Here is a 12,883-nt window from a genome sequence, read left to right on the forward strand (position 1 = left end):
TACAAATGCCATTTACATCCTTCCTGCTCTTCCTCCGTCCTCCGCTCGCAGCGCCCTTCCCCACCGTGTAACTCACAAACACCTCATCTCTTGGATTCGGCCAAGCTCACCTTTGTCACCCTTTCCCTAAGCGCACGGCAGGCAGGAATAACCACTCTCTCTCGGCCACCCTAGGACCCATACATACTTCTGTTAGGCCACTTAGAATACTTGATGACACTTGTGTCCATTTCCGTGTCTGTATTCCCTACTGGACTATAAACTCCTAAGGACTGGGGCTATATGAAATGGGTGTTCGTGTCTGGCTCAGAGTAGTTGATTTAAAATATTTTTTGAATGGAGGCATGCGTGAACCGATAAGGACCAGAGTGTCTCTGTTAATCTTCTGGGTTCTGGAAACACAGAGATGAAAGCCCTCTCACTGCCCTCAAAGAGCTCACTGTAGGTGACAGAAAATGAGTAACCAAGGACAAGGAAATGGAATAAGTCAGGCCACACCATGTGAGCCCAGCCATGGGCATTATGAGCTCAGCTGAGGGTCGCCCATTCCGGTGGAGAAAAGACGTGCGTGCTCAAGGATACTTCCTACAGATGATCTGGATCCTGTTGGACCAGGGGAGTCAGCCACACAGGAAGGTGGGGGGGCATGTTAGAGAGATTAGCAGGACCCAAGCAATGAAGGTGTGGGCAGCAGGTGTGTGGAAATGGCTCAGACTCCACCGAGCTGGAATAAAAGGAGAAATGTGGGGGGAAGGCAGTGATACAGCTAAAGAGGGGGAGGACCCATCACGCAGGGCCACAACCCCACTAGGGAATTTGGAGTTTTTCCTAAAGAAAAATGGAAAGCTTCTAAGGCAAAGAGAGAACATGGTAGGATTTGCAGATATAGAGACCACCCCAGGAGCAGCGTGGGACCAGGTCGTGAGGCCAAAATGGAGATTCCAACAAAATGTAGCCCAGACCTCATATGAGAGTGGGTTGAAGGCAGGGCAGTCACGATGAAAAGGGTGTTCAGACCGGGGTCCCGGGGAGGCAAACTTGTTAGCGTCTGGTCACTCTGCATAAACAAAAGCAGGCGCATGGGGGGGAAGTGGCAGTGCAGATGCCCCCCAGGTCCACAGGGCCGGGGCTGGTGCTATGGGAGCACGCGTACCCACGGAAGAGAAGAGGGTTGCTTCAGTTTTGTTCACACTGAGACTAACACGCCTTAGGAACTCCCAGGGGGTCTTCTCAGTAGGCAACGAGCTGTCCATTCCTGAGGCTTAGGGGAGAAGTCTAGACAAGAAAGATAAACGTGGTCCTCCCCAGCAAACTGGGGCTAGCTGGAGCTACGTGGGCAGATGAAATCTTTCAAAGAGGGTATGTGCACCCACCAGGAGAAGAGGATCAAGCCCCAGGATGTACCACATGTGTGGGCAAAATTCTTGAGAAAGAGTCTGAGACAGAATACCCAGAGCTACAGGAAGAATAATAGTTTTTTTAAAAAGCAAGCCACAAATGACCTTTCAAAGAAGAGAACATTGTGTGGCCAAGTTCTGCAAAGTGGCAAGTCAGGAAAAAGCCTGAAAAATGTTCACGTGTGGCCAAATTTCCCAGCCCTCATCTGCCTGTGGGTCCACACGGGGTCACATGAATAGTACCAGCCACCATTCACACGCATCGCGGGCTTGCTGCCAACCATCTGCAGAGCAAGTCCTCCACTCCCTGAAGAGAAGTCCTCGCTTCCCATTATCTCTCCAAGTGCCTGGGGGGCAGGGCACAGGCCCAAGAAGAGTGCCCGCGTGCTCCTCCACACACGCCAGCCTCTGATGTCCACAGCATCTGGGGGCAGGGCCTCCCCGCAGCTGCCCTGGGACGCCCCCGAGGTTAATGGGTTCCGTCTCTTGACATGCCAAAGCTACACCTTCACGATGTCGAAGCAGCAGAGCATTCTACCCTCTGACTTCTCCCCTGAGCAGAAGCCACAGCATTTTCTGAGAAATGATGAGGACACCCCCTATTTGTCATCTGTCTGTGCTCCACGTCTCACAGAGTTCCTCACGAGAATGCCTTCTTCAGCCACGTGCCCATCTGTCTTAAGGCTTCAGACTCCAGTCCCTGGGGCTGAGCTGTGGAGCGGACAACAGAGTCCCCGTATCCCAGGCTCTGCCCCAGGTACCCAAACCCCCAGGTACCCACAGATCTTTTGGGACGTCCACTCCACCAGTTTACCAAAAACTCTACACCCACGGTTGTGGTTAGTCTGTCGGGACACCTGGCCACACAATGACTTAGCAAAGGAGTTTCAGCAGAATGGTGATAAGGAGGTCAGATTGCAATGAGGTGAGGAAAGAGTGGGAGATGAGGAAACCGCAGATAGCAAACAGAACAGCAAGTTTCCTGACACTTGGTTGTGGGGAAAGGGCAGAGGCAGGAGAGTAGGGTCGAAGGAAATGAAAGGTGGTGGTGGTTTTCAATCAGGAGGGACTTGAACAGAGTTGCATGCTGGCCGAAAAGAGCCCCAGAGAGGGACAGGCGAACCCCAGACACTGAGAAGACAAAGGCTCTGAGAGAATAGCCAGGTACAAAGCCTGCCGATGAACCTGGGGCCCAGGAAACAGAAGGCAGCACCCCTGAGGTCCCTGAAGAGATCCTGGGCCCCAGGGAGGAGCCTGGCTACCAGAGAGCCCTCTAAAGGAAGGAAGTGGGTGGCATAGGCAGAAGAGGTGAGAGAATCAGCCCTGTGCTCAGGCAGGAGGGAAGGAAAGCCATGGGCTGGGCAGGACAAGCTACCTCAGCCCCCTAACCCCTAAGCACATTCTTCTTGTTGACAGAAATCTCAGTAGCTCCCTCTCTGTGACTCAATATCTGGGTTTCTCTTTTTGCCATTTAATTTTAGTAATAATTAGAGCTGCTTCTGCGAGTCCATCTTCTTCCCTTTGTCAATCACACGATGCTGGGGGTTCCAACGACATGACAATCCCTGGAAGGGTCCCTTGCTGGCCCCAGCCCCACCTCTCCTGAAAGAGTCAGGGTAAAACTTCCTGCAGAAAAGGACTCACTTTTAAAAGTGGTGTTTCTTGGATTGATTTATTTAACTTACTGCACACAGAGGGGTCAGAACTGAACCTAGAACAGAAGACTCTGCTCCCCCTACTAGGGACTGTGGGCCATGCAGGGGAGAACATCACAGTTTCTGATGCCACAGCCCCTGCTTGAGGTGAATGTGGTGGCCGAGTTATTACACCACTTCATTCCCAAACGTTGAAAACGAAGGGGCACAAATGGAGGGTTAAACAGAGGAAAACACCCTCCTTGAACCTGCAGTTTGAAATCGTGGTGTGTGTTGGAATTTGCTTTCATGGTAAACTGATGTTCAAGGGTCCCAAATTCAAATGCTTATGGCAATAAAGAAGCAGATGTCTCCAAGACAGGAGCTAGCCCGTGGCCTGTAGCAAACTGGAGTCCCCGTCCACCCTGCTGAGAGCGACAACAGCTCCTCAGCCCCAGCTGCTGCCACAAATTGGTGTGACCTGACTTCTCGGAGAGAGGTAGAGGTTGCAGGACCGGATTCTTCTGTGAAATCTCTGGATTGTTAAGGGTTGGGAACTCATTCCATCAAAGCAATCACAACCACAAACACCCATCAACCATGACCAAGCCACAGCAAAATGGATGCAAAGTCCCAATTTCAGTTTCACTTCCTCTAAGGTGATTTCCATGTCTCGTGAGTGATTCTGTTTCCCTGTGAGTGTTGGTGTCTCTGAGACAGAAAACGAAGACTGGACTCCTAAAAAGTCACTGCTAGCTCAGCCCCCTCCCCGGTGCTGGTCTGCATACTTGATGCTTCCCCAAAGGGTACTTTGACTCTGCTCTCTGCCAAAGGGCGGGCACTCCTGAAAAAGCTGAGGACAACAATGACACCCTGGACATAGCTATTGATGAAATACAAGTCAGCCATCCTCGGCATCTCAAGCTGGTGAATCACACCAGACTGAAACGACACTGGAGCTGTCTCTTTAAAACTCGAGCACGCTACCGGGCAAACTCCTCCTCCTGGGAGGTTCCTTTAAATGAGAGCCAGCTGGCCCAGCCACCGGTTTACACCCCGAGCAACCCCGGCAATTGAGGATTCCTCCCCGGGGGGCAGCTGCCTGTCAGCATGGCTCAAGAGTTTGTGAACAGCAAAATCCAGCCTGGGAAGGTGGTCGTGTTCATCAAGCCCACCTGCCCCTACTGCAGAAGGACCCAAGAGCTCCTCAGCGAATTGCCCTTCAAACAAGGGGCTTTGGAGTTTGTCGATATCACAGCCACCAGCGACATAAGCAAGATCCAAGATTATTTGGAAACGCTCACAGGAGCCAGAACGGTGAGTTCTCAAAGGCTGGGCAAAAGGTTCTCAGATTCCCTTTCCTTGTGGGGGCTGTGCAGGGGATACGCCTGCGCCTTTCTCTAGGACACCGCTAGGGCTCCGTCCCTCAAGGCGCGGGAGGGCTCTGCGGGGTGGGGGAGGGCGACGAAGAGGAGACACCGCTCCAGGGAAGGGGCAGCTGGGCTGCGAGGTCCTTGCCGTCCCTGTGCTGTGCCTCCCGGTCAGCGGGCCCAGCAGCTGGCCCAGAGTGCTTGAGCTATCTGGAGTCTTTGTTTGAAGCACTGCTGGGCAATGACAGTTTGCTGCTTGCAGGGCTGGGGTTGGAAGGTGGGGTGCAGGGGCCAGAGTGACCTGTGCGTTTCTGTTATTGAAGGTGGGAATCATATGCACTCTTTCTTCAGTGTTCACTTGGCTAAGTGGGATTTGCTGTCCTTCAATCTTTTCTCTAAGCTTTCTTTAACCATAACCCAATTACTTCATTCTTCCCTATCTTACCTAACTCCTCCCACTGGAAGAATCTAAAGGCTCAGGATTTGCCCCTTCTTCTGTGAGATGCTTCCAGGCCTGTGCTAGTAGGCAGTTCAGGGGCCAGAGGTCCAGCCTGGCTCTCACAATGGCCTGCAGTGTGGTCCTGGGCAGGACACCACCTCGGTGATCCTCAAGGACTGCCCCGGCTGCAAGACCAGACCGCCAAGTCCCCTTTACTCTCAGTAGACCATAAGCGTCTCTAAGAACTCTAAGAACTGCTTTTCTCTACCTCAAAAAGGCTTCCTCTTCCTCAGCACCCCGGGCTTCTGGAGGGATGGCCAGCCAGCCAGCTTGCCTGAGTCCGTTCTGGCGCTGGGTGGGTAGGGGCCGGCCCACCAGCTCACCCCCGCCGCACTCAGCGTGCACATTCTCCGACACAGTGTTTGCAGAAGCACATGTCCTGCTTCAGTTTGACTTTGACTCCCAGGCTTCCGTCTGGATTCCTAGCATGAAGCACTGGAGGCTGTTTCTCTTTGCCTCTCCAGTCAGAAATCAGTATTTTGGCCCAGAGGGAGGCTAAACCTGTGACGCTATTGCTTCCAGGGCCCCAGCTGTGAGCTGAGGACTCTTGTGTCTGATGGGGAGGTCCTGCTGCCTGGGTCCTGAGAGCCGAAGGGCAGGGCGGGCACTGCCAAGGACCCCGTCGTGATGGGTGGATGGAGCCCTCTCAGCCGGTGGCTCCCAAGCCTTGCGGCACGCTGGCATCACATGGGGAGCTTTTTAAAAAATCTGGACGCCCAAGTCATTCTGCATATCCATTAAATCGGAGGTGGGAGCCAGGCATCAATAGCTTTAAGGATGCCCAGATCAAAGGGTACACACTCTCAGTCATAAGATGGGGACGTTCTGAGGATCGAGTGGACAGTTAATAATACCGCACTGTGTGCTTGAAGTGCACTGTGGAGGAGATCTCAAGTGTTCTCACCACACATACACAGACGTTAACTATGTAAGCGTTAGATGCGTTAACTAACTCGATTACGGTGATCGTTTCAAGATGTGTACGTAGATCAAATCACAATACTGTAGACCTTACATATATACACATTTGTCAATTATACCTCAATAAGGCTGGAAAAAATAGTTTATTTCCTACCAAAAAAAAATCCCCAGGTAATTCCAATGTGCAACAAATTTTGAGATCTCTTGTCAGCCTGGCAGCGTCTCTCCTTTAGCAGGAGAAACCTCTTCGTGCATTCATTCAACACCTTCCCCCCATCTCTTCATAAAGCAACAGTTAGTCTTGTAGTCTTTTAAGTTTGTTTTTGAATTCTTAAAAAGACCTTTCACAGGTTCTTGAGCCCTGAATGCATTCCTCCGAGGGGAAGATCCTTTTACAGGGTCTGCTTCCGGTTCCCTCCCAAGGAGGGGTTTATATCTGAAGAGACGAGAGACTTGGAAGTAGTTGCTCTTAACTTATCCTGTAATGACCTATGGTCGTGGGCACATAGTAGGAGCCCAGCAGGACCTGACTGATTCCAGAAATGTGTGTCTTCAATCAGTCCATGTAGTTGAAGAAATTGTTTGGGTTTGCTATGGCCAAAGTACCTTCATTTATTCTTTCTCTCATGCTCTTCCTTTCTGTAGATCTGAGTTTCTGGCTGTATCATTTTGCTTCTCTCTGAAGAACTTCTTTGAACATTCTGGGCAAGGCAGCTCTGTTGACAACAAATTTCCTCAATTTTTGCTTGTGTGAGAAAGTAATTTCTCCTTCACTTTTGAAGGATAATTTTATTGGGTGCCGTAGTTTTTTCAAGCACCTACTACATATCAAGGCACTTTTCTGGACACTGGAAAACCACCACGAACAGAACAAAAACTCCTGCCTCTGTGGAACTGATATTCTAGTAAACACAACAAGTAAAACAGTTTGTTGGAAGGTGGTCGGTGATAAGTGCTGCAGAGCAAAACTAGGCAGGACAAGGAGGTGGACAGTAGACAGCAAGGTCCAGTTTTAAACGAAGCCCTCAGAGCCTCACTGGTTTTAGATCTCTAAAGGTGAGACAGCAATGCATGCAGAAATTTAGCAGAATGCTCCAGGCAGTGGGAACAGCGAGTGCAGAGGTCCTGTGGTAGAAGCGTGCCTGGCAGGGAGGCCTGTGTGGCTGGAACGTGTGAATTAGCAGGAAAGTAGGAGGAGATGAGGTTGAAGAGGGAAGGGTTTTCAAGCTGTTACAAGGACTTTGGCTTGTAAAGGGCAATGAGATTCCAGAAGAGTTTTGAGCAGAGGAGGAACCCCAACTGACTGAGTTTTGAAACGGTGGTGGCTGTGGGGAAAAGTGAGCATTGGAAGGCCAGCCTGAGGGCTAAAGCTGGGAGACATCCGGAGGCCATAGCAGTTACTCAGATGAAAAACAATGGTGGCCTGTACCCCGGATATAGCCAGGGAAGGGGTGAAGAGTTTGGTAAGTAGCCAAGTCACTGGCTCTGAGCGAGCACCCTGGAGTATAGTAGATGGAGATGGGGCCAGAGAAAGGTACCCAGGGACAGCACAGGCCCCAGGATCATAAAGCTTGTTTTTATGATGGTCGCTCTCTTTCTGTTCTTGACAGTAAGAGATTCTTAGGTTCCTGGAAGAGGGCGCTGGGGCCAGGAAGGGAGGACACAGCACATGTTCCTTCATCCTTCCTCAGCAGAAGCAACAGATAGCAGCTGTGTCACCACAGCTCCCCACACTGTCCTGTGCAGCCAGTAGCCCAACTCCTTTCTGTATGTGGTTTTGCTGGTGCCTAGCCTACAGGGTGGGCGGAAGGGCAGAGGGGCCTTTCAGCCCTCAGGCTAACCAACCCCTTTGCCAGGTGGGGTCTAAGGAGAGGACTCCTTATTCAAACTCCTAATTCAAACCCTCTTAACCAACAGCCCGGCCAAAGGTGGGGATGTGGCAAGCAGTAGGAGTCGTGACCGTTGCTCAATTCTTTTTGAAAATAAAGAAGTTCAAGAGTGAATACATCTCCTCCTTGTTTAAAGCTCAGATGATTTCAGGGTGCCTGGGTGGCACTGTCGGTTAAGCGTCTGACTCTTGGTTTCAGCTCACGTCATGATCTCAGGGTCCTGAGATCCAGCCCTGCTTGGGCTCCCTGTGCTCAGCGGGGACTCTGATTGAGATTCCTTCTCCCTTCCTCTGCCTTTCCCTCTGCTCCTCCCCCACTCCTGAGCACTCTGTCAAATAAATAAATAAAGCTCAGATGATTTCTATTAGGCAATGCCTTTGACAGAAGGAGCGTTGCAGTATAATTATATTGATGTTACACTGGGATTCTCTTCTAGTTCTTGCTACACTGACCACGCCAAGTGTTCCTAGGGTTATAAAAGCCCTCTTTCTCATCTGTCTCATGTTTTAAAAAATTCACTTGAATTGTTATGCCTTCGGAGGAAAATCAAACGCTTTGAAAATATTTTTTACTGCTTTCTGTCGTTCATCTCTGCAGTAAGTTTTTAGGGTTCAGGAAGAGGACCTGGTTGCTTCTCACAGTCAGGTGACCTGTACTGTTTGTCTCTCCCTTGCCAGTCAGCTTTTCTGTACAAGTTGGCCTGGAAGGTTTTGGGCCACAGTGAGAGGACTTGCTCCTCCCTTCAGGATTCTAAAAACATTCTGGAAGCTAGCAGTTGGGAGGGAGCCTAAGTGGGTCTGGAGATGATGGCATTCAGCAGGTGTAGTGACTGTGTCAGCCTGGCCTGCCTTGAGTGACCCACACATGCCAGAGGTGAGGCCAAATCTGCCCTTACTCCCAGAGCGACAGCACTTGAACATACTGTGAGAGGCCAGGAATGAAAAAAGGAGAGTCAGATACCACCACCCCCTCCCCAGCTGAGGACACAGCTCACAGCAGACAGAGATGACTAACATACCGTGAATCTAACAGTCAGGGACCGGGACCTGGCGCAAATACTTTTCTCCATACTTTTCTCACTGTGTTGAGAAACCAACTCCTTCCTGGTCCTCGTGGCTCAGCCTAAGGGCTCAGGTGTGGTCCTAGCTGCAGAGAAACCAGAATCCAACCAGTGTGGTCCAGCTGCAGCCAACCAAAATTCTTTCCCTGAAATGTGTTTCTCGAGAATGAAATTTTTAAGTTATTTTGACAAGTTAGACAATCTCACACGCTGCATTCTCCATAAGAAAAACATCTTGGCTTACAAACATTCTTTCGTGAATAAATTTACGCTGGTAAAGTTCTGACCTGAAAGAACATACATAAGGAGGTGGTAAAGTGATTTTAAAGGCTTTGGATCATGGGAAATTTTTAAAGGAAGGAAAACTGTCATTCTTTCTAACCTAGTAATGAAGCTCCTTACCTATCTTCGCTTGCTTGCTCTTTTAGGTACCTCGGGTCTTTATCGGTAAAGACTGCATAGGCGGATGCAGTGATCTGGTAGAAATGCATCAGAGAGGGGAACTGCTGAAGCGGCTGAATGAGATCGGAGCGCTACAATAGCTGTAGGTGAGTGGGGGGGGGGGTGCCCGGCCACAGCACTGGGAGATGGTAGAATTCTGCTGGATTTTATTATACTCCAGAGAGGCAGTTCAGCCAGAGAAAAGAGAGATGTGGGGTGATTTAAAGAACTATGACGTCATTTAGGAATTTCCTATTTTACAAAGAGGTTGTGTGGATAGGAAGAAATCCTTTCACTTGACCTTCATTTAACAAATATTTATTGAGCACTTACTATGTGCAGACACGGTACGAGGCACTGGGAGTAGGGAGGTGAACAAAAAGATAACCTGGAACCTCTCTTCTAGAGAGGTGGACTGATCAAAAACAAGTAAGTAAATAATTCCTGAAACAAATTAACAGAATGACATGATAGAATGAGGCAGGGGGTGGGGAGCAAACGTAGCTAACATGGGGACGGAAGGCCGTTCTCAGCCGGTGGCCATGAAGGAGGCAGCCATGTAAAGATAAAGCCAAAGAGCTTCTCGGGCAGAGGAAAGAGCAAGTGCAAACTCCCCGAGCTGACAACAAGTCTGGAACATTCAAGGAACAGAAAGCAAGCAAGAACAGATTGGATGAAGTGCAGTGAGAAGGAAGAGTAGCAAGAACTGTGGGCAGGGGCCAGGGCACACAGGCCATGGTAAGCAATTTGGATTATTCTCCGCGTAATGTTGAAATCAAGGTAATTTTTGCATTACCTGTGTTCACACTGCAAATCAATTCCATCTAATTGGGTTCCCAAATGTCAAAACAAAGTTTTCTACAATTGTCACCCAAAGGAGATCCTTGGCTGAATGGAAAGCCATAGAGCGATGAACTCTTCAAAAAGGAACCAGGGTCCTTTTAGGGTCTGATGAGCTCTTCTTTCCCCCAGCTGTCGTCACTATTAGCTGGCTGCTAAGTAGGCCAGCTCCACTGACTCACGAGCAGAGAGACTCAGTGGGGGTTTTTTTAGTCAAAGGAGACTTTGACTAATGTATGGTTCTTAGACCAAAATATTCTCTGAAGTATATTTATGGCCCACTAGTTAATAACTTACCCGTGAGCAATGTGTATATGTAAGTTGTGGTGGTTACTCAAAATAGCAACAGAAGTTAAAAAAAAAAAAAAAAAAACTTCTGAAAAAGTATAATTGGATACCTTGAAATGAAATGGTCAATATTATAAAGCTCCTAATCACAAGTCTACAAGATGATTGCAGCAAGTGAACACTAAGTCTGTTTGTATTAGCTTTCTGGCCTCACCCCATGTATCAAAGCACTTAAAACCCAAATAACTGTGGTGACAAATGTTTCCTATTCTGGAACATTTTTGAGCAATTTCAACTTAGATTAAAAATGGAAGAAAATTAATGACTTTGCTGGGAAGAGATGAAAGACCATTTCCCCAACTACCTCTGCATTGGGGTAGGCGTTAGAGTCCCCCTTATTCACAAGGTCTGTTCACACTGTCCTTTAGCGTTCTGTGATCTCAGTATTTTGTTGCCAACTCTATCTCAACGCTATCTGTAATAGAATGTGCTTAAATAGCAGGAGTAACTGTTTTGGTGATGGGGGGAAAAATGAAGGGACTTTACCTTTCCAGAAAATCCACGTCTTTGTGCTTTGTTTTTCTGGCAGGACAGACCCCAGGAGGCTATCCCCCTGAGAGCTGGATGGCACTTCAAATGACAACCACACTTCCTGGCAGATGGATCTGGGGCTAAAAGCCACAGCAACTGGTTATTTAAAATTCTGAAATATGTTAACCAAAAAAAGGGGGGGTGGCAAAAGAGCTTTTTCTTCTTTTGATTCAGTATTAAAAGTGGACCAACTTGCCCCAAACCACAGGTCTGAGAAGGTTGATGGATATCTTGGGTTTCTTCTTGATTGGCCCTTTGGTTTCCAAAAGACCATGACGATTGATGGCTTAGGATTCACTCAATGACCCAAAAGGTCTTCTTTCTCTTTGGCACATGTCTCTTTCTAACTGTTCTCCATATGCCAGGACACCTCTACCTCTAAGCCAGTGTTTCTCAGCCAAGTTTATCCCAGGCCCTCTAGGATGAATCTGTAATTGGTTTTCTGCTACTGCCTGAAAGGTACTTTGTTGAGTCTGACTTTATAGAATTTGCATTATGAAAACAAGACGTATTTTGAATGTGCTTTTTCAGGCTACATGGGTCTCCTCAGTTATGACCCCCATCCCACACCATCCTATCTTGAGAATCCCTGCTCTGAATCAGTGTTCTTCACCTTGACAAGTCACAGATCTCCCAGGAAATATTCAACAATTCCTTGAAGGATCTTGAGGACCTAATTTGAGAAACACCACATGAAAACTTAAGCATGGCTGGTCTTCACTTGCTGCCACAGAGACCCCAGCTGCTGCAATCATGGGCACCTCTGTTATGTAAGATGGCCGTCCAGGTAACCCAGAATAAGTGTGTATTAACTTGTTTAGATTATCACCAGAAGTAAAACACAACATTTAAAATGCTATCACAGAAAACTTGCAAACCCCTCCCCCACGAATAGGTCTGTGAAAATGGCCGTATTTGAGAAACACTGTCCTAAATGGTTTTCTCTCTCCTTTTTCCCTCCACTCTACGAAAACTTAAAAGAGTCCCTGATTGTGAAGTTCATTCTAGAATTGCAATTTTAAGTTAATTTTCTTCTGCAGTCTCTAGTGTGAATGGTTAATTGACAGTGATTTTTGTCTAATTCTTTTCTATGTGTTCAATATCTTAAGGAATGGTATTAATGTGAACTGCACCATATTAAAACTTTATTCATCTTTGTCCCCTACCATTATGAATAAAGGCACATGCTATCGTCCTTCACTGAGTACAAATGGTTGATGTGATTTTTAAGTTTCATATTGAAATGACAAATAATTTGAATACATTAACACTAACCTATTGAATAATGTTTAGAATTCAATAATAGTTTCATTTCACATTCTATTTTTCCATTTCTTACCTAATAATACCCTTCAACCAGATGGCTGTGGACAATTGTGCAGGTTGCATACTGCACAATACTGCGAATGCCCCCCTCGGGGTTGTGTGGTATGCAACCTGCACAGTCTGTAATCCCCTCCAGACCATTTTCCCACACTTCATCCTCAGATACCCTTTCTTCACCTTTGGTTTACTTTCAGACTTCTCCTTTAAGGCCTGATTTACAGATTTTTCTCCCCTGTACCCACCCTCTCCTCTCACTGCCTTTTGACCAAAAAAAGCCATTGCCCGCTCTTCTGTACTCTAAAGCACCCGAATACAGGTACTTCAAAACTCTCCTAGGGGTGAACTGCAGTTAATTCTCTGTACTGGTCTCTTGCCAGATTGAGAAATACTCGAAGGCAAGAGTCTCGACTTAAATATCATTGTATGCCCAGTTTCTAGCGCAGAAGATCTTTTTTATCAAAGCAATACATGCGTGAGGTTTAAAATGTCAAACAATACTGAAAGTTCTTCCTTCTCCGCCCATCTGCAAACCCTGTTTTGACTGCACATTTATCAGTTTCATTTAAGCCTCTTAAGATAGGGGTACCTGGGTGGCTCAGCCGGTTGAGCGTCTGGTTCATCTCAGGT

The 12,883-nt window shown here is 48.0% G+C and overlaps 1 protein-coding gene across 2 annotated transcripts; it reads left to right on the plus strand.

The window, feature by feature from the left end:
- The first annotated feature begins 3,848 nt into the window (after positions 1 to 3,848).
- Positions 3,849 to 12,125, plus strand: GLRX (glutaredoxin). Of its 2 annotated transcripts, none has more exons than XM_040622071.1 (3): positions 3,849 to 4,348; positions 9,199 to 9,318; positions 11,462 to 12,125. In XM_040622071.1, the coding sequence occupies exons 1-2, from the start codon at positions 4,142 to 4,144 to the stop codon at positions 9,310 to 9,312; spliced, it is 321 nt and encodes a 106-aa protein (XP_040478005.1). In that variant the 5' UTR covers positions 3,849 to 4,141; the 3' UTR covers positions 9,313 to 9,318; positions 11,462 to 12,125. The 2 variants fall into 2 exon arrangements, with proteins under 2 accessions (XP_040478005.1, XP_008699100.1); XM_008700878.2 differs by having other exon boundaries at positions 3,860 to 4,348; positions 10,929 to 12,125.
- The last annotated feature ends 758 nt before the right edge of the window (positions 12,126 to 12,883 follow it).

This window comes from Ursus maritimus, unplaced genomic scaffold (genome assembly GCF_017311325.1).
Source record: "Ursus maritimus isolate PB19 unplaced genomic scaffold, ASM1731132v1 scaffold_5, whole genome shotgun sequence".
NCBI classification, from domain to species: domain Eukaryota; kingdom Metazoa; phylum Chordata; class Mammalia; order Carnivora; family Ursidae; genus Ursus; species Ursus maritimus.

Excerpts from the sequence above, each read along its gene's own strand:
- GLRX (XM_040622071.1), top strand. The coding sequence starts at position 4,142 with ATGGCTCAAGAGTTTGTGAACAGCAAAATCCAGCCTGGGAAGGTGGTC. Across the intron at positions 4,349-9,198 it reads CGCTCACAGGAGCCAGAACG|GTACCTCGGGTCTTTATCGG; the intron begins GTGAGTTCTCAA and ends TTGCTCTTTTAG.